Source organism: Periplaneta americana, chromosome 15 (genome assembly GCF_040183065.1).
Source record: "Periplaneta americana isolate PAMFEO1 chromosome 15, P.americana_PAMFEO1_priV1, whole genome shotgun sequence".
NCBI lineage: Eukaryota > Metazoa > Arthropoda > Insecta > Blattodea > Blattidae > Periplaneta > Periplaneta americana.
This window is the reverse complement of record NC_091131.1, coordinates 67,300,506-67,323,351: the sequence shown is the minus strand read 5'-3', so window position 1 is coordinate 67,323,351 and position 22,846 is coordinate 67,300,506. Positions and strand designations below refer to the sequence as shown.

The 22,846-nt window shown below is 35.9% G+C and overlaps 1 protein-coding gene across 5 annotated transcripts in view; it reads left to right on the top strand.

Annotated features, from left to right (window-relative positions):
- Positions 1-22,846, top strand: part of Sin3A (SIN3 transcription regulator family member A) — an 88,092-nt gene that overhangs the window by 42,861 nt on the left and 22,385 nt on the right. For all 5 annotated transcript variants that reach the window (XM_069847586.1, XM_069847584.1, XM_069847588.1 and 2 more), the window contains exons 10-14: positions 3,098-3,392; positions 4,151-4,365; positions 5,570-5,727; positions 10,518-10,638; positions 10,722-10,865. In XM_069847586.1, coding sequence (XP_069703687.1) covers positions 3,098-3,392; positions 4,151-4,365; positions 5,570-5,727; positions 10,518-10,638; positions 10,722-10,865 — 933 coding nt within the window. The remainder of the gene's footprint in view (positions 1-3,097; positions 3,393-4,150; positions 4,366-5,569; positions 5,728-10,517; positions 10,639-10,721; positions 10,866-22,846) is intronic.

Here is a 22,846-nt window from a genome sequence, read left to right as displayed (position 1 = left end):
GGAATCTTCTATTTCACATCAATAAATTTAAGAATGCAGTTATATTGTCAGACTCCAAAGCAGCTATTCTATCAATAGTCTCTAAACACACCTTCATCTCAAACAGCAGAAATAACTAAAATGCTCTCTCAATAACACTCAATAAAAGAATTGTATTCCAATGGATACCATCCCATTGTGGAATCCTGGGAAACGAGAATGCGGATGCACTAGTAAAGAAGGGCAGCACTGCTACTTGCAGTCCTGTTACTAAATCTACATATTACTCTGTGAAAAGATTTATTAAATCTACATACTTAGACTTCAACAAACAAAACTTGATAACACAATCTCAAGGGAAAAAATGGAACTCTCTGCTTCATAATCCAAAGTTAATTCCCGATTTACCACGAAAATCGTCTGTAGCTGCATTTAGATTGGCAACAGGCCATGATTGTTTGGCCAAACACCTGCATAGAATTGGAATATATCAGTCCCCTAACTGCCCATTGTGCAACTCAAACCAAGAAATGGATTCGGAACACCTCAAAATCTGTGCTTCAGTGGCTGATCATGATAATATCTTTGAAAAATATTGGACTGCAAGAGGTCAAATGACTTTGTCAAAAGCCTGGCATTAGAAAACAACAACACTTCAATTATAACAGATATCGGGCCACATGATCTTACAACATGTAACATTACCTGTCTCCGAATTGTAGCAAAGATACCCGAAGGGAAGTTAGCTTCTAGAGTGCTGTCACTTTTTCTTTTGACAGCTGTACATTTTGTATTCTTACAGGATATTTCTTCATTAGTTGACATATCAACTAAATGAAATCTCATAAAATTGTTCTATTCAGTAGGAATACCGAATTTTCTCGAATTACCATGCACACTTCCCCCCCCCCCTCCGAAATATACAAAAAAAGAAATGGGTGTAGAGCTTATTCTAAAAATGAAGTTGGTAACATTGCCTGATTTTCCTCCTGTGCAATTCCTAAGGTGGTAGCGCATGCCATTATCTTCCTGTGCAGGTGATTTCAAATTGTTATCATTGTTAAATTATATTTGGATTAGCAGTACGTATCAGAATCAAATTCAAGTGTAATAATTGTATAGTTTGTGCATCTTATATTTTCAATTCTGAAAGTGAGTGTTATTGGAGGTATGAGATTGCGATCCTTTACTTGCAGGAAAAAACTTAAAATTACCAAAGATGCAGAGGAACACGAAAATCGTGATCGTGCTTATAATGCTCCAGGCTATCATGTAAATGGCTGATTAAGCAAAACAATTGACATGCGTGCAGTGTATGGTCATAGGTTGGGTTAGAAATGCTTCCTGTTCTGGGATAAGATTTACTTACTTGTTATACTTGGCTCGGAAACATGACGGCCTCTCTTCTTGGAATTGGTAATCCCTCATAAACCCCCATCCTCTACTCAACCCCTAGCCGCATGGCAGAAATACAATAGATCCCAGCATTGCCAAATCTAGTAGTTATTGCCTCTACCTGTTGGGTTTCGCCCATTCTCAGTGTCTTTGTCGACGTGTTGTTTTATACCGTTGTGCGCTTCAATATGTCTAATTAATTCCGGCCATGATTAATGAGTGTAGGAGCAGATGATCCGCAGGCCTCCTAATACACCTGAAGATCCAGAACCTTCACGACAAGAACAACAAATAACACCGTCGAAGAAAACAGAATATCTTATTTGCAGAGGAGCGTAGCTAAGAAAACAAAGTGTTAAAATTGTGTCTAACGTTAGAAATTCTATCCATAAAGTAATCGAAAGTTCAGGCAGTTTAATAAGTATAAATCTTAACCACTTAACATCGGACGCAACCGGCGGAGTTGGATATATGGGCATAGAAATTAAGAATTACGGTTCACCAACTAAAGAGAAAATAAACAAATTAAAACAGAATTCGGTAAGATAGACGATTTTATACGTGATTTACTTTGCCGAACAGTATGTGAACAGTACGCGAAAGAGAGATCGCCAACAGCAACACCGTCCTTAGCAACCTAAATAATGACATTGTTCACAGCAGTGCTTAAAAGTTTTCTAACTTACGGCAGTGAATTAAATGTTTTTAAATCACTCTACATGACAACCAACATATTAGCTATAGTAAAATGAATATATATGAACTTCTTCAGCAACTACACAGCACAAAGAAAAGCCCTACAATTTAGAATTAAATTTACATACCAGTAATGAATAAAATATTGTATAGCACACTAGAGTAAACAGATTTTATGCGTTCGTGCAAATTATCACCCAAGGCGAAGCTGATAAAATCTAACTTTACTCTTTTGTACTATCAATTCTATAACTATTCAATGATCACAGTTTCAGAAAATTTTACCAGCGCAACATTCTTAATTAAGTATAAAATTCTGGAACTTCAATAACATGAGAATTTAACACTTATTATATAGAAGTCTGCATTTTTTTGTTTATTTAGGCAAAACAAGTTAGTGAAAATAGAAATATAAAGTGTTTTTAAAATAAGTTTGTTCATTTTTATACCAATTTTGTTTTAGTAATTATAAATTAAGGTATATTTACAAAGATAATATAGTCTCGCTGAAAATCGCGGTTTCACTGAACACAGTTTGAAAAACGTTCGCAAATCACAATGACTTCAAGAATTGGCAACTCTGCTAAGGGTTTATCCCTTGCGCGTGCCTGCAGTTAACTGGTGAAGGGGATGAGGGAAGGTCGTCATGTTTTCGTGCGAAGTATAACTGAACTGTATTTCTTTTCAATATTTTGTGAATACATTTGTTCAAAATGTTATTTTTATAATTTGTATTTGTTTTAATTCCCCTTTGCCCACTTCAAAAGTGGGATTTGTTTTAATCCACCCCTTCAAAGTGGGATGTGCGGCTTATTCGAGAGCATGGGATATTCAAGAAAATATGGTATAGCCATATGTGTCTCTTGCCAGATAATGGCATTATTATTGCCAGTTGTGCCTTTTTATCATATGAATGTTAACTTATTTCATTCAACTCATTCAAAAGGCTTTTCAGTAATTGAGTTTTAATGCTTACTACAGAGTTGGGTGGTGTGACTTATTTCGATTGACCTGATTTTGTTTGTAGGCACGGAAAGCTCTGAAAAATCAGGACGTGTATGAGAACTTCCTGCGTTGTCTAGTGCTCTTCAATCAGGAGATTGTCTCCAAGTCTGAATTGGTGCAGCTTGTGACGCCATTTCTAGGAAAGTTCCCTGAACTGTTTCGCTGGTTCAAGGACTTCGTGGGACACAATGAGGGCAGTGGGGCAGGTACAACCACACTTGGAGGTTCTCAAGGTCCTGGAGCCATTGGAGTGGAAGCCATCTCGAACAATGTGGCAAGACAAGACAGACCTGTGGGTGATCTTGCCATGGAGATTGGTGAGTACTATTCATAAAATTATTCTTTATTATTAACACTAGAAGTCTTCTTGCCAAACTTATATTGCTTCGACTCAAGTAGAGAAGTGAACTTACCTTGCTGCAAATGTTGGTATTTAGTCAAATGACTGTCTTAATGGCTCTGGAACTTTAAATATGATGCCATAAGTCTCTTGTATAATACTTTTCAGTGTACAGTAATATGATAATGTAATTGCTGATAAGATGCTTGCGAGAGACTACTACTAACTGCTCTGTTTTAAAAAACCATGGCAATTCTTTATAACTAACACGCATGCACCAAATGATTTATTATTATGTTTTGGGTTAAGCACAAGTCTGAAGAGTAGTGTGAATGAGGCCGTTTAAGCTTGGCAACAACCATGCTTCCTGTTGGGCCTTTTCATTTTATGAGGAGATCACTTCTTTAGTTATGATCATAATTCAGTGGGTGTTTAAGAAATTGGAATAATAGTAATAATAATTGCAGACATACAAACACAGTTGTCATCAAAATTTAAATTGTTTGTACATTCCATATTCTTTCATTTTAAAATAGACAAAATGTATCATGAATGTTGTAGTTACAGGTACAAATTGCATAGACTATCAAACTTCTGCAGCACTTTCGGATGAATCTAAAATTTCAATTTTGAATGTTGTATTTCATTGCATCGTAAGCAAGTAAAAGTTTACTGTTAAATTACCTAGATTCTGCATGATGTAAGGAAGGTAATGAGAAGTGTTTGTGGTTTTAGATTACACAACATGCAAGAGACTAGGTGCCAGCTACTGTGCTTTGCCAAAGAGCTATGTCCAGCCTAAATGCTCAGGCCGTACAACTCTCTGCAAAGAGGTTCTTAATGACACTTGGGTCTCTTTTCCCACCTGGTCAGAAGATTCAACCTTTGTGACATCACGTAAGACACAGTATGAAGAATACATCTATCGCTGTGAGGATGAGAGGTTTGAGGTGTGTATAAGTGTACCATAAGTTCAAAATAAATTTGAATGGTAATTTTTCACTGTTGGAGTCAGCTGAGATAAATGCACGTTGATGTACATATAAATTTAAGCAATTTCAGTTTATCTTCGAGTTCATATTATATACGGCAGCAGATGTTTCTGGATGATTTTTATATTTAGAAAGTTATTTCCAATGTATTGCTGCTTAGAAAGTATATGTTTGCTTACTTGCTTCCTAGTATTGCTGATAGAGCCAGGATTTATATGCACTATAAGCTAAAAATAAAATGAACTATATTTGGGTAGGCATGGTGTGCATCATGGTTGAGAAAACGTAGTTTACAATGCTACGAAGTTTAAATCTTCAAACTTTATCTAATAAAACCTAAAGGAGAAGAAATCACCTATTGAATCATGTGCTGAGTGTATTACATCTGCAAGCTACTGTTACAATAATTATCAAGAGATGCAGCACTTGAATTTTTGTCTTCTTTAAACATTTCTGTGATTGGACATAATATGCCTTGTTTCCCACACCAAGGCTAAGTTTGTATAAATATCTGTTTAGTCTACTTTTGTACACATTCACTTTGAATGCGTAAAAATTCGAAAATCTTCATTTAAGAAGGAAGCAAAGTTATTTTAATTGATCTTCTACAAATTAACGGACCTGTTCAAAAGGAAAACAACTCAAAATGCAAAGTTTTGAGATAACTGCTTTTTAAAGTTTCATGTTGCAGTGAAAAATCGAATTACTTATAGTATATAAGTAACATCATTAACAGAATTTGGAGTAATTTCAATGATCCTTGGATTTTTCATAGTAACATGAAACTTCAAAATGCGGTTATCTCAAAACTTTGCAGTTTGAATCATTTTCTTTTGAACTGATGTGTGGAAATAATGACGAGGAAAGTATTGATGTAGCACTGCTCTGTACTCGTTAAAAATATATACTATTATTCTTTCCTGTTTTAGGTCTTGTGACCTATTACAATCTTATTAGTTGTTTATTCAATCATTTCTAACTTCTTCTGTCTTTAGATTGATGGTGTAGGAACTGGTTCCTTATTCTACCATTATCCATCTTCTCTTCGTGATGTAGGACTGTATAAATAAAGATACGTCTTTTAGCTTATTGTTATTGCTTGTAATAGATCATAAGTGTTCATGACAAGGGCTGCACTTACTAGGTTTCCTTGTTTTGACAGCTGGATGTGGTAATAGAGACAAATGCAGCTACAATCCGTGTTCTTGAAGGAGTGCAGAAGAAGCTGTCCAGACTCTCACCTGAAGAAGTGGCCAAGTTTCGCCTGGATGACTGTTTGGGTGGCTGCTCACCAACCATCCACCAGCGAGCATTACGGAGGTAAAAATACACTAGAAGTATTGTCAAATGTTCCTGAATGAAACATCTGTATGAACAATGAAAAGAATTTTTGTATAAGACATAGCCTGTTCAAGATTCTAATATAAATTGTTACGTTTATGGTCTGTTCTCAAGTTTTATTTCCCCCCCCCCCCCCAAATTGTTATTCTCATACTTATAGGCACCCTCTGTTATATGGTAATCGCTTTCAAGTTTTATTTTCCCCCTCCTCTCCCCAAAGTTACTCTCATACTTCTAGGCACCCTCTATTATATGTTTAGCATTGTAACTAATTAGATTCAAAGTTCGTTGATTCAGACCCACTCGAAAATGATGGCTTATTAAAGAAGATACAAATTCGAAGTCAGCTTCTGTTAAATGGAAGGCAATACTGGAATTCCATTTCGTAAGTTTGTAACTTTTATAACAACTGCTTTCCTGAATAAGAAAACTTCAGGCTAAACTTAAGAGCAATTTTTCAGCCAAGGTTCCCATTTTAGAAGCAAATGTTTAAGTAGATGAGACAATAGTGCATGTACTATGAGTTTAGAGAACTCTAGTGATTACGAAACAAGAAATGATGTAAAAGACTTCCACACAGTCGTTAAAGCCTTACAGAAAGTTCATTCCTTCACATTGTGGAGTGATAGCTGTATCTTACCACTGTTGTTTGTTTAGTCAACTGTCTAAAGACAGGTCTGAACCTCACAAGTGATACCAACAAGGCACCACTTACGAGGCAACTAGGCCAAGCGGTAATGGGAGAGGGTGGCAGTTCCTTTCCCCCTCCATTGCATACATCGACGACTAGTTACACATTACATTAATCAGACTTCAGATGAATACAAAGAATTGTTCTGCTTCTGACACATATCGTCAAGTGAGATATACAGCTGTCAAAAAAAAAAAAAAAAAAGTGGCCGCACTTGTGAACAGCGAATATTTTCAAAGTCCACTTCGGGTCGCGGCAGTGTTACACGATGCATGTGCTTGTACAAGCAGTTCCGGAACTATGAAAGTGTTCCATATCTGCGCCTCGTAGACCAGCAGTAGAGTGCTTGTTTAATGATTCAAAGGTCGTGGGTTCGGGCCTTCTTCAAGTTTTCATTTTATTTTTTAATCGTTCTTTAGCGATGTAAATGATATTCAAATTATCATTTATATCGAGTTATCGTTCTTTATGAATATCACGTTATTTATATTTTGTTATCGTTCTTTAGAGATATGAATAAAATTCAGGTCATCATTTGTATTCTGTTATCGTATTATAACGATATGAATAATAATTATTATTGTATCTCCAATGGGGGTTAGCCCTATTTATGTTAGGGCTATAGTTTTATACACAAAAAAGATAAGCATAAAGAGAAATGGAAAAGAAAATTAAATTAGCTTACGCGATGTAAACAAAACATAAACAATCCGTAAATTAGGCATTGCGATTGCAAAATAAATATCAGGTATCAATTTGAAACATACAAAAACATTAACAACACACATACGTAACACTTCTATAACACAAATATGCAGCTTTCCGTACCATACATCATAAATTAATACACAATAGTCACACAAACACAATCAAACTATAATTACGACATTGCGACGACATCAAGCATCCCATAACTGACTCGCATACATAACAAATCAAGCATCCGTTACAACACATACACTTCAACATAGTAACCACACTTTTAAAAGTTACAAATTTGGCTCCAAGAAGAATAAACAGGACACTTACTAATTACTATTCTCCTACAATTTCTTAAATACATCTGTAATAAATCTGTGAAATTCCGATATGAATAATATTCACGTTTTTTATATTGTTATTGTTCTTTAGCGATTTAAATAATTTTCAAGTTATCATTTATATTCTGTTTTCCTTCATTAGCATTATAAAACAGTATTCAGGTTATTTATATTGTTATTGTTCTTTCGCAATATATTAATTAAACAAACCGATATTTATCATTTATATTCTGTTATCGTTCTTTAGTGATACTGTATAAATAATATTCAAGTTATTTATATTGTAATTGTTCTTTAGCAATATAAATAACATAAATTTAATATTAGGTTTGGAAAAATCCAGTTGCATAATACTGGTATTAGTTTTTCTTTTTGTATTATTACATTATACTAGCTTGAACCACAATAAAATGAAAAGGAGTAACGAGGAATTGAACCTGAGACGTTGACATCTAAATTCCGACGTTCGTCCGCTGAGCTACGAGAGCAAAAGTGTGGACACATTTTCGGAAAAATTGGCCCAATCACACTCTAAGATTTTCTGATGATTCGTAGAAGCTAGTCCAGGATGCGGGGGGCAAAGGCTAATTGAGATTTCCCGGTCTCTGACCGGGTCAAACATCCTGATAGAGTTAATATTTAACCCTTGCCGTGACTTTCGGTGAAGCCCGGAGGGCCCAATTAGTCTAATGCACTCTCATCTCCACGCTTGGGCCCCCTGGAATTTAATAAGATGCGAAAGAGATAGTGGTGTGCGGAAAGCAACGGGATGTTACCGCATTTAGGCCTATCCTTCCCAAGAAAACTGCAAACATGAACAAAGGAAGCTTTTAATAGAAGAAGAAGGATCTTCTGCGGACCTCTGGAAAAAGAACTAAGGAAGAGACTAGTGAAGTGCTTTGTGTGGAGTGTGGCATTGTATGGGGAAAGAACATGGACATTATGACGAAATGAAGAGAAACGAATTGAAGCATTTGAAATGTGGATGTGGAGAAGAACGGTGCGTGTAAAGTGGACAGACAGAATAAGAAATAAAATTGTGTTGGAAAAAGTGAGTGAAGAAAGAATGATGCTGAAACTCATTAGAAAGAGAAAAAGGAATTGGTTGGGTCTCTGGTTGAAAAGAATAATAGAAGACATTAGGATATGTGGATCATATGCGGAGACTAAGAGGAAGGCAGAAAATAGGAAAGATTGGAGATTGCTGGGTTTGCAATGAAAGACCTGCCCATGGACAGAACATTTATGTGTGTATGTTCAGAATGCCTGGAATATCGTGTCTAAGAACAATAGCTATTTGCAAAGACTAGTCAATTCCATGCCCACTCGACTGCAAGATGATCGAGATCAGAGGAAGATAGACTAAATATTGAATTGTGGCTTTTTGTTTTGTTTTTTGAATGCTTAATTGTTTGAATGTTTTAAGGCCGACGCCAGTAAATTTGTTATGTTTATGCCACGAAAGATATTTTATTGAGAATAAAATCTTTTTTCTTTCCATTTGCAGCCACAATATCATAATGATAATGATAAAGTCATGGCATAATATATTAATGAACCTGATGTTAATTACTAAAATAATCATAAAAGAGAAAGGAGCCATTATGTCTAGTTTGTCTCTCTCAAAAACAGAACAAAAAAGGACATAAAAAGCACGAGGTTGTAGTCGAACGCAGGACCTCATGAATAAGAGGCCTGAACGCTACCATTATGCTATCGAATAACACACAGTATACTTCAATTATAACTGTAGATATTAGGCAACGTGGTCCAACAACATGTAACATTGCCTGTCTCCGAATTTTAGCAAAGATACCCGAAGGGAACTTTGTTTCAGGAGAGCGGCTACTTTTTTTTTTGACAGCTGTACATATCAGTAAGAACCTCAATCAGAGGACCTTCACCACTGTATTAAAAGAATATCAACACAATTATTTAATAAGAAATTCATTGCTTTTAAAGCAAATAAGAAATATTATGAAGTACAGTACGTCTAATTTAATTGTAATTCCACGAAAATCTTTTAAGTTTAAGTTATTAAGTAAACTTCCCGCAACATAAAATCCAGAAAATGATTTACATCACCTTCTATATTCCCTCTAGAAGTCTTATCCTTGTTACTTACACAAATTGTATGTACCCCTTTTATGTTGAGAGACAAAGATAAAAATGCAAACCAACTGCACTTGTTCATCCCTTGGTAACGCGGGCGGGGGGGGGGGTGTGTGTGTGTGCGTGCGTGCGTGGTTTTTTTTTCTCCCAAAATTTTCAGGAGAGGCATAAAACTGTTTATTATTATTTATATATTCTATTTGAACCACTCAAAACCACAGTAATCAGTAAGAATGTAGTACTCTTACTGATTAATTGTGCTTTTCAGTGGTTCAGATAGATAGAATATATAAATAATAAACAGTTTTATGTTTTTTCTGAAAATTTTGGAAAAATCACATACATGGTATTAGATCTAGGCCATCGATATACAAATCTGTGACCAGTTAGGTTTGTTAGTTTAGGTTTTTATTATGTCTTGCATATACAATGAACTGCATCTCCAAAAAGAATCCCTTATAAATTCCACGATTTTCACTTCCAAAATCACTGGAACTACCTCAGTGCTAGTTTCACTCAGATTTTACTATTGTGTTTCCCAAATGTGTGTTAGTTTCGAATAAAATTGTTTTATTTCCTCTCCCCCCTTCTATAACCCGTGCATTTTAAATCTCAATTATCCCATGTAATAGGGAATTTGCTGTATATCTGCTGACAAGTAGGTCTATGAAAAAATTTAAGAAAACTGTGAATTCTGGCCAGTTTTAAATTCGCGAGATGCCTGAAAAGATTATCAATTTTAGGTACCAACTGTACTGTAAGACCGAACAGTCATCATACAGGCTCTCCTCATCTAAAATGTAATTTGTTTGTCTGTGTTAGCGTCATCACAAATTGATTCATTAATTCTAATTAGGAACAATTCATTTGTAAATTGTTATTCTTCCCCGTGTTATCAAACTGATATTATGATATCTTGTATTCAGGATATATGGTGACAAAGCGCAGGACATCATTGATGGTCTGAAGAAAAACCCAGTTGTAGCAGTTCCTGTTGTGCTGAGACGACTGAAGGCAAAAGAGGAGGAGTGGAGAGAGGCACAAAAGGTGAAAAACTTTTTGTTCTTGTGTATGTGAACGTGTTACTATACCTGAAGACTTGTGGTTTACAATTTTTTTAATGCTCGTAGGGATTCAACAAAATTTGGCGAGAACAGAATGAGAAGTACTACCTCAAGTCCTTAGACCACCAGGGCATCAACTTCAAGCAGAATGATGTAAAGGCACTCAGATCGAAGTCTCTCTTCAATGAAATTGAAACACTCTACGATGAGGTATTAATGTGATGTTTATTTTATATATTGAAGAATTTAAGGGGCATGCGGTAGCTTCGTGATTGACACTTATGGTACAGGCTGCAAGGTTGTGGATTTGTTACTTTCTGATATAGTTATGTATTTTTTTCCATTGGTCTAATCCTTCTAGCCATATTGTATCCTTAGAGTTCATTCATCTTCTAACAGAAATTAGTACCAAGTCCTTAGAAACAAAGGTGGCCAGCATGTAGGACTGGGATTTATTATGCCACTGTTGATTGGCTTATGAAATGGGATCAAAACATATTGCCATCCCTAAAGGTGATTTGGGTCTGTGTGTGTATCTAATGCCTATCCACTTCACTTAACGCGATTTGGGTTCCACATAATGCGGATAGATGGCAGGATTGTGACCCATTTTCAAGTGACACACCACTTCGACGGGCCACGTTATGGATGGTGTGTATCTGTGAAGAGTTATGTCGTGTAATAGGTGAGTGTAGTGGGTAGTCTTGCTGGCAAAGAGTTTGTTGCTAACTGCATTGCATAGTCCACAAACTCGAATTTTCTTCATTGACGTTTTGAGGTTCAAATTGTCTTTTTACTTGCAAATATAGGTCATTGCTTGATTTACAATTACTCTAGGTTTGCAGATTTGAAGATGTTGCCTATCCATGATAGTTTTATCACTACAAAGTGTGCATTTTGGTGACTGAAAATTTCTACTTTGTATAAGGAAGCTGCTAAACTATTCTAGCTTAAAGCACCAGCGTTGCCCGAGTTGTCCTTTTTTGCGTCTTCTTTTTTTATTTTATTCATTTTTTTTTTATTAAACTGGTTGTTAGGAGTTTCCTGAAATCTCAGAAACTCAACTATAAACAACCAAAACGAATTGTCTTTACTAAGCTTTCCTTGTCCATAAAGATAAATCTTTACATAGTGTCACTTGTATGAATTAATGAACTTCTTAGCCAAATGCCTGAAAGGATTATCTCAATTTAAAACAATTATAGATCAGGCAACGAAAGAAAACATTTCATCACATGCTACGTTCAAATGTTTCTTAGTTTGTATGTGTTAATTTATTCATTGAATTACTTTATTTATTCTGGCGTAGTTAGGGCCATCAGGCCTTCTGTTTCACATCACCAGAAATACAAATAAAATAATAGATCAAACTATAAATAAATTAAAAACCAAATGAAAATTTATACAGGCTACAGTCACACAAACTTTAATGAGTTTTTTCACAACGCTTAACAATACTACGTTGGCAACATGATTATATGTCTAGAATTTCGCAATAACACATTTTTGGGTCATGAACAATATTTTAGAATTAATTCAGTGTTATTTTCAGTCATATTACGCACTTTCACATAGTATACTACATTAGGAACATGACAAAAGTATAAGTGAATTGCTTTTTGATATGTGTAAGTTCTTCCCCCCCTACCCCCACTCCTTTGTATAAAATATAGTTGAGAATGTGAAAAACACGAAATTTTTAAGTTAATATCTGCTACTTTGAGCTACTGTCCTTAAGCTTCATTTTAATATGGCCATTACAAATGAAGAGTCCACTGCAAGAATGATGGATGTCATTTGGAATACATTTTTCAGGAGAAGCAAGTGAAAGTTTGAAATGCTTAGCGCTCAAAGCTTAACTGTGATTTTCCGATCATTACTAGACAATGACTATCAGTGTTAATGCCATATATTTATTTTAGTAGGTTATTTTACGACGCTTTATCAACATCTGAGGTTATTTAGCGTCTGAATAAGATGGTGATAATGCTGGTGAAATGAGTCCGGGGTCCAACACTGAAAGTTACCCAGCATTTGCTTATATTGGGTTGAGGGACCGGAAAAAACCTCAACCAGGTAACTTGCCCCAACTGGGAATCGAACTTGGGCCACCTGGTTTCGCGGCCAGATGTGCTGACCTTTGCTCCACAGGTGTGGACTTAATGCCATATAACACACTATGTACATTCGATATGTCTTAAGCTATGCATTGACAGTCTTGGTTCATTTTCGACAAAGTGACTGGATACCGATTTCTATATGTTCTGTTGTTAGACGATTAATTGACAGTTATTGATGTAAAAATGAGACAATTTGCCCTTTTGAATGAGAACCAAAGGGTTTTCGTCAGTCAACTAGGTACTTACATCAATATTTCGTTAGTTGACGGTTGTTTACGACAAGCTAAGCAAGATTAGTATCTATCTTCATAGTGTATCCAAGCTATTTTCTGACAACACGTGTTCCATTATGTTTCACTATGAATTTCCTGTTCTTACAAATGATGGGTAAAAAGCACGATGCTTGTTGTATATTTCAGCAGCCACATTCCAAAGATGAGGTGATTCAATATGTATTCGAGAGAATTGTCCAAGGTTACAGGGATTGCAGATTTTAGATTAGTTCTGTGGATGTTTGTGACAGGGCAGTTTAAGAGGATATGTTCCAAATCTTCTTCGTTATTGTTGCACCAGCAACAACTACTAGAGTCAACAAGATTAAAATGGTGAAGATACTTCTGAGTGGTAATATGGCCTGTCCTGGCTCTTGCTAAGAAAGTTTGTATGTGTCTGGGAATGTTGCAGAACATTTGTAAATCATTAGGTTTCTTTTGAATGTTTTGAAGTTCTTGGTCGTTATCAGAAGAAAGTCATAGTTCGACCCATAAATTTGTTAAATGAGAATTAACTGCAGAATATGTACAGGTTTGGGCCCCAAAGATGTTGCCTGTTTAGCAATATTATCTACAATCTTATTTCCAGTAATGCTGCAATGACTAGGTATCCATTGGAATACTATTTCTTTTTGAAGATTTAGTTTATTTAATATTTTCTGTATTGGAATACTATTTCTTTTTGAAGATTTAAGGTACGGTCACACGTCGCTACTTTTGCAGTGATGCAGTACAAAAAACTGCACAACTCTTCTACTGCGACGTGTAAACAACGGTGCAACCCGAAAAGTAGCGGCTGCTGAACCTGCTGCTCGCTACTTTTCCATGCTGCGCGCAGCTTAAAAGTAGCGACGTGTGAACAGGGTTCTCAGGGTTGCAGCCACAGCATTTTTTATATCGGTTTTGTTGAAACTTTTGCTGCGGTTGCGACCAGTGTCGCCACCCAAATGTGCCAATGATACTTTTATTGTTTGGATGTATTTTAATGTTAGATGTGATGAAAATAAATTATTTGTAACAGTTATTAAATGCACAACACAGTCTGAGCATATTTGCTGACTATATAATTCACTTTTTTTATTTTCTGTAGCGTAGTTTCAAACAGGAGGGTTGCCAACATTGATTACGTGAATATGCTGTTGGTTATCATTTAAGTATATAGGCGTTTTTAAAAGCTTTATAGTAAAAATAATGCAAATTTCTGAATACTAGTTAGGACAGAAAGGCAAATAATAGATAATTAAGCTTTCGCATGAGTTTATTAATTATGCGAACATAACCACAAAATGTATATTGAGAAGTCAACACTGAGATGGAAACCTGCAGCAAGACTGTGGCTGCAAAAGTAGTGCCTTGTGTGTGAACAGACTCGCAACCTCCAGTTGCAACTTTTGCTACACTTGGGTTGCGCAGCACAAAAAGTAGCATGCAGCGCGCTACTTTTGGCTTACGTGTGAACACGACACGCAACTTTTGCAGCTGCAGTACAAAAGTAGCGACGTGTGACCGTACCTTTAGTTTATTTAATATTTTTTGTATAGAGATTGTAATTTGTGCATAGGAAGTTGGAGTAAATTTCATGATATTTAGAATAGCTCCCATCGAGTCACTGAAAATGCATACAAGTATATCAGATAAGGTAGAGACATGTAAAAAGACTAGAGGGAGATGAATGTGATGGATATAACTTAGGCTTTTGATAACGTGGGTTTTGAACATCTAGAACAAACACTTAACATGCAGCCTTTACCAACTCAGCTTCGTGAGTTAATAAAAACTTTAACCAAAGGAAATTTACTAACATCCATTCTTCAGGTTCAAAGTCTGATTGTATTGAACTCAAAATGGGTTTTTTTCAAGGATCTCCATTGTCCCCTCTTCTGTTTAATTTATCCATTGATTTCATTATTAAAGAACTGACAGAAAAACATACAGTATCATTGACCAATATGGTTTGCAAATTAATTCGTATTTAGACAGTCTTACTGTATCACTCTTTGCAGATGAACTAGTTGTCATTGGTAAATCCATGAACGCAGCACAAGAGCTCGTTATGATGGTTGCATCTTTACTTCGAAATATTGACCTAAAGCTCAATGTTCAGAAATTGGTGTTAATTAATATTCATAAAGGAAAGCTACTTGAAAAGGATTTGTTTCTTCACCACGACTCATATATAAAGGCCATTGGACAAGAAGACACAATAAAATATGTAGGACTAACTTTTAATGATGAACTGCAGTTTAATTCCGAAGAATTGATAATTTATCTTCATCAGGATCTTGAACTTTCAGTATCGACACCTATGTTGCGGCCTGATCAAAAAATTAATATTGTTAGTTAATATGTCTGGCCCAAGCTCATATATTTCATATATTCCCTTCAAATGCCTCCTTTACATAAATTATCTCTAAGTTTTTTTTGGAAGAAGTTGATAAGATCCTTCGAAACTCTGTTAAAAAAAAAATGCTTTTCCTCCCGACTGATATTCCAAATAGCATGCTGTACGTTAATAAGTTAAAAGGACTTCAGTTAGTTAGCATTCGAAATTTTGCTACTGTTTTCTTGAAATTTCTTTAAAATTTTGATTTGAAATTGTGTTTGTATGAACAATTTGGCAGTGTGATAAGCTATCTTTTTGAAGAGTACTTGTAATATTTTAGTTCCTTTCTTTGCCAAACAATCTGCAGTCTCATTGCCCATAATACCACAATGGGCAGGGATCCATTGGAGATTCAGGTTTTTATTTTCTTTTGGCATTATGTGTATGGATGATTGAATTTCTACGATTTTAGAATTTGTAGGAATATTGATTGAAGCTATGGCTTGGATTGCAGAAATTGAGTTGCTAAATATAACAGCGTTTTTGATGGAGAAATTGCAGCAATCAACAGGACATTAACACAACTTATTTATTCACTTGAAATGTCAATCCTGAAGTATGTTTCATTGGACAGTATGACTATGCACTGTTCAAGGTGAATGAATTTCGAGAGGACTGTTGGTTATTAAGTATGTTGCTACATTCGAAAGTAGATGTTTTCAGGTGATTAGAACTGTTCCATTACAAGAAAAAGAAGAAGAAGACCATTTCGTTATAAATGGTAGCAGAATTTTTTTACAAGCAGGCGTCAAAAATTTTGAATGTACCATCAAAACAAGTATGATGCATATATCAGTTTTGGATATGAATATTAAGCAGTCCAGTGGTGTGGAAGATACATACGTTAATAAAAAATAGCCATTTAAAAGTTTTCTTATTTAAACATTCTAATACTGCCCCTGTACTTAATACACAAATTTGCAAGCAATCTGCCCAATGATGAAAACTCTGCTTTGCAAGGGGGACTGTCCTATATGAAGCCCTGGATTGTTGGTATTTCTGGCCAGGGTGGGCCAGATCTAGGGTTTTCTCAGGGACAGGGTTGACCCTGTGTGCATAGATTATGAGATCTGAGGGCTTAATACATGCTTGTGATTTGACTTAGTACTGTGGTTTCTTTCTACTCATACCTAAACAAATAAAAATTTCGTATTGCTGAATGAATTTTAAAAAACGTGTTGGCTGTGTTGCTGACATGTCTGTGGGCTTTTTTGCATAATAACGTCAAACAACAGCGTTAAATTAAATATATTGGATTTGCCATGAGGAGATTAACTCTGTTAATCATGCCATTGTTTGGCCATGGGAGCAGTAGAAGAACCGGCAGTGCTCATACCCAGCTGTGCTTAGTTTTCTGTCATTCTCTTTACTTTCTGATCTGTTCAGTCCCACTCATAGCAGACTTTTCCTGGGTTTCTTGATCCACTGTATTGGTTTGAACATGTTTCCTCAATTTTGACTTGGGTGAATTGACCATTGTAATGTGATGTTACGCTAATTTTCCAGTAAAATTTGTTTACACTCTCACAACACCCACACCGAGACTTCTCATTAAATGTCACTATTCATCCGAGAAAAGAGGTTTATTTAGCAAACTTATGCTGTTTATGGCATCTAAATCGGACATGTGTAATCACAGTTTCTTTTCTAAGTTGACTGTACACCTTTAATTGTACTCTATCTGTGCAACCTCCCGATCACATGCACGACATATCCCACCCAGCACACCTTGTTTCGTAGTGGGAGATATACCCCATAAGCTGATACCTAACTGAATAAAGTCCATCGGGAACTTCCTATTGTACAAATGCTTCAAACTCCTACCCAATTTCTTTATGCCAACTTCTTTAGCCCACACCTGTACCTGCAGACCAGATGTTATCACGTCAGAAATACAATAGAAAGAGGAAACAATACTTCAGGAAAAGTTGAAATAAATTATTCGAGAATTTAATTATTAATATCCAGACGTTTGCAAGCTTGACTTGGAACTTGTCCAATACCTCTTAGTCTGTGTGAAGTTTGTGTAAGTTTTTCGAATGTGTTATGTTCACGTAGAAGGGGAGAAGTTGATGCACGAATTGGAGAAAAGCACGTCAGCCGAGGCAGTATAACTTGAAATTACAAAGCAATAGAAAGTTCGCAGTGGTGTAAAACTATTCATGATGAACCAGACTACAATCTCAGTTGAGCAACAATCAGGAGTCCAGACGCTAAATTGGAAAAATATGCGTGTGAAGTTGAATGAAGCAAGAAAATTCACAATGTCGAGTTATATGCAGTGCAAATGGGGAAAAAGCATATAAGCAATGGGTAGCAAATGATAGAGCACAATGGTTACTATATCAACTGACATCTTTACTCTCAGTGCATACGAGATGTCTGCTTTCAGGAGCCCCAGGACAGTGAAGATATTATCGAGTTTTCAAAGTATCTGGAAATGAGAGATGTTGCCACTGCTGATGTTAATCTTAACGACAATTCTACCAGTGACGCATAAAACTTGGCGGCTGTCTCTCTGATGCGGCCTATTCACATTTTCTTGTTAGATTTTCCATCATAGAACTGAGAAATGCTCGAATTTCGGGCCACCAGTATATTGTGAGGCTTCTCTCTACTCAAATTCATTATCTCTCCGCTGAGATCATTCCTGCTAGTTGACATCGTGAGGAACCTGCTTCTTATTAGAATTGTTGGGTCTCCTTTGAACAACTTTAACCCTGACAACTGTGTTACAGCTTGGTTGCTAAAAGGTCATCATGCTGCAACAGACATCACAAGGAAAGAGCGTAACAGGAAAGATAAAAAATACTGAAGAACTGGCTATCTTCTAATATTTAGAGTAGTGGTGTATAGTTTGGTAAATGCCTTTGTTACAAACCAATTTATTACTTTGTTAACCCAAACTGAGTCAATTTATACTAACATGGATTTAATTTGTATTCCTTCTGGAAGGTGCGTAAAATGTGAAAATAAATTAGGGTTAATCGTGTTTTAATGTGATTTTTATCTAACACTGTTTAGGCCATAAATTCCCTGTGCTCTGAGCAGTAGTCATCTCTCCATCTGCTCCAATAAATTTCATACAGAGTTCCACCACCTTTTTCTCTAGAAAAAAAAACACTGCTTAAAATAATAAATTGATGTTGCTCATGCATTTACTTTAGATTTGTTAAATCTACATACTTAGACTTCAACAAACAAAATTTGATAACACAATCCCAAGGGAAAAAATGGAACTCTCTGCATCAAAATCCACAGTTAATTCCCGATTTACCACGAAAATCGTCTGTAGCTGCATTTAGATTGGTAACAGGCCATGATTGTTTGGCTAAACACCTGCATAGAATTGGAATATATCAGTCCCCTAACTGCCCATTGTGCAACTCAAACCAAGAAATGGATTCGAAACACCTCAAAATCTGTGCTTCATTGGCTGGTCATGATAATATCTTTGAAAAATATTGGAGTGCAAGAGGTCAAATGACTTTATTGTCAAACACCTGGCATTAGAAAACAACTTTAAACAACTGAGTTACTACTTCGAAAACTAGCCATGTGATAAGAAAATGGTTGTTAGCAGTAGTTTCATGTCTGATTTAGGTCTTCATTGATAATACAGTGAAACTTCATTTATACATTTCTCACTTACGGTTTTTTCAGAAGTTCCTATACTTTTTCATGTTAATTTATTTCATTTACAGGTTTCTCTTACGTTTTTTTTTCTTAGATCCTTCCCCCTCCCCCCCCCTTAAAACATGTAAATGAAGTTTTAATGTGTATGGATTGTGAGAGAATCCATGTTGCAAATCACGTCTTCACTTCTTTTCGAAAGATTGTAGTCTTTCCTTCAAAATCAATTTTTCTTAATATTTAAATCGTTGTTTGATGCCTTATTATTATTATTATTATTATTATTATTATTATTATTATTATTATTATATCATAATGCAACATACCAGAATGACCAATAAAGAGATACCAACAAAGGATTTCCTCACTAAAGAAATATTCAAGATTTATTGGTAAAGAAATATTCAGGATTTATTGGTAGGGAATTGCATTGCGATCCCAGTCACTTTGTGTGTTTACATTTCTGGTAATAAAAAAAAAAAAAGTAAACAAAATTTCTCCCATTGCTGAGGGTTCCAAAATATTTTTGTAACAAGTTGTTAAAAAAAGTAGATGCCTCGGTTCCAAAATATCTTTGTAGCAATCTGCTAAAAAAAAGTAGATGCCTGGCTCCTAGAGTGACTGACGTGAACTTCGTTGACTACAGTGTATGAAGTGACGACTCTGTTCCCTTTCCACTTGAAATGTCAATCCTGAATTGTTTTTATTTTACAATTGGACAGTAGGACTGTGCACTGTCAGAGGTGATTGAAATTTGAGGGTGCTATTGGTTATAAAATGCGTGCACAAAAAGAGTAAAAATATTGTCAAATTTGAGAGTAGATGTTTTAGGTGATTAGAACTGTTCTATCATAAGAACAAGATGAAGAAGACCATTTCGTTGTAAATGGTGGCAGAATGTTATTTTACAAGCAGACGTCGAAAATTGTGATTGTACCTTCAAAATAAGTATGATGCATATATCAGTTTTGGATGTGAATATTAAGCAGTCCAGTGGTATGGAAGGTACATACGGTAATAAAAAATATCCATTTGAAGCAATTAAAAATTTTATTATTTAAACATTCTAATACTGCCCCTGTACTTAATACACAAATTTGTAAGCAATTTGCCCAATGATGAAAACTCTGCTTTGCAAGGGGGACTGTCCTACGTGAAGCCCTGGATAGTTGGTATTTCTGGCCAGGGTGGGCCAGATCTAGGGTTTTCACAGGGACAGGGTTGACCCTGTGTGCATAGATTATGAGATCTGAGGGCTTAATACGTGCTTGTGATTTGACTTAGTACCGTGGTTTCTTTCTACTCATACCTGAAACAAATAAAAATTTCGTACTGCTGAATGAACGAAAAACTCTTTAAAGAATATAACAGAGAGAAGAAACAGTACTTCAGGTAAAGATGCAATAAATTATCCGAGAATTTAATTAATTTGCAGACATTTGTTAGCCTGGCATGGAACATTATTGTTGTCCATTACCTTTTAGTCTAGTGAGAAGTTTATGTAAGTTTTTTGGAAATTTGTGTTCGTATTGTTTTCATTATTTGACTATAGAATGAAGTGTAATGGATTGCAGGTCTGTAAGCTTATTGCCTTGATTTCAGTATTGGAAGTGAAATTCCATTCACTTACTTTTCCCATCATAAAGAGAGAACAGGAGAATCCTATCCATCACAGGTAGAGATGATGATTTTTAGCATTTGGAAATTGGAAACTTAACATCTAAGAGGCGAACTTATACATTGTCCATAATTATTACACATTTCCTTCCGTTGTTATGGAATTAGGTCAAAGGGAAAATTATTACAGAAAAACAATATTATCATAGAAAGAATACACGACAGACAAAAAAAAAAGTGGATGACTTCGTAAAAACGAAATCATTACCAATAAACCTCAAATTTAGACAGAGTATTATTAAACTGAGTAAACTATGGAAAGATGTATTCATCATTTTGGAAGATGAATAAGATGTTAAGCGGTCATAAAATGCCACCCCATGAGCCACGTTCTACTATGATCTTACATCACCAGCCCCCACTGAACCTTTTAAGATTTATAATTGTGGTGCTACTGATGAATTATCAATGTTTAGCACATTTTTTGTTGTGAGTTAACTTTTTTTTTTTCAATTTGCTTTGAATTTGATAAGTCAAGATGCCTTTTAGTCAAAGAGATATTGCGAGAGCTGTCGCATTGCTTGAGAGTGGATGAATAATTGGTTTTGTGACTAATCCCATCGGTGCGTCATTTGAAAGCATTCACAGCAATTCTGTGAACTTGGAATCAGGCTGCATCCACCAGAGATGACAGATTTTTTTTTATTCTCCATGTCTTACAATACTGCCACACAACTGTGGTCCAGGTCAGAGATTGTCTCAAAACAGTGAGGAACATCACTATGAGTAAGAGGAATGTTAGACAAAGATTGTGGGAAGCTCATTTCACCTCAAGAAGACCTGCAATGTCTCCATAACTCACCCACAGCACCGGGCATTGCTATTACAGATCATGCTTCAATATCAGAAGTGGACTGTGGATCTGTTGTTAATAATGCTGTTCTCAGATGAGTTGCGATTATGCTTCCACTCACCTGATGGTAGTGTGTGTGGAGAAGGCATGAGGAGCAAGATTTGCCTTGCAACTTGTCGAGAGAATGCTGTTTAGAGAAGGCTCTTTCATGGTATGGGACGAAATCAGCTATGAGTTTCGAACAGAGGTTAATGATTCGCCGATGGAGATCCTGTGAATGCACACCCATACATAATGAGTGTATCAGCAGATCATGTAATTCCCATCATCGGCGAAAACTTAATCCTCATGCATGACATCACCCACCCCATGCTACTTGCATGATAACGGACTACTATCGCGACAGTGAGATACCAGTCCTGAACTGCCCATCATGCAGTGCAGATTTAAACTCTATTGAACACCTGTGATGTATGGGCAAAGTGCCCGACTCTGCAGTTTTGACTTTCTGAATGAAATGCAGACAGTATTATGGGAGCAGTGAAACCTTGTCTCTTAGGAAATGTTGCAGGACCTGGTGATCAGCATGGCATGACGAATGAATGAATGCAGCCATATACTGCATCTTCTACGTACCCGCTCCCCCCCCTCCCCCACCCCAGCATTAAAAGTGTTAACAGCCAATTGAGTCCATGATCTTGCTCACTTTTAGGTTATAATGTACATTTGTTTCACCATTGTGTGTCTATTGGTCTAACATACTTTTCAGCCTTTCCCCTTCTGTTTGATTGTTTGATCACTTTGTTTCAAAATGTACTCTGCAAGAATAAAATAATATACTTTCATCCTTTAGCTAATTAAAATGCAGTACTGTCCCAATGTCTATCAAAATATTGAAATGAAGTTGACATAATTGGACTTTTACGTTTAAGTTGCTATCATAACAAATAAAAATTCGATTTAGGAAAAATATAAACGCATTGTAGCATGTGTTTGAAGTTGGAGATATTTAGCACTCATCACTATTGTAAAAAAAAAAACACCATTGCTAATCATGGACTTCCATAAGGACAAACCGATACAGTCTCAGATTGGTGACAGTTCTAACTTCCCCTATATTATAATAGGACTGGCCAGGAGGCATAGATAAATGGAGGATTAACCCTGAAATATTTTAATGTTTAGGTGAGGGGTTTGGACTTTTTCCATTGCTGGTTGTCACAATCAAAAAATTAAGAGACAGCGTTTCGAAGGGTGGTTCTCCCTTCGTCTTCAGGTGGAAGGAAGGAAAGAAGAGAAAAAACCCTACTGTT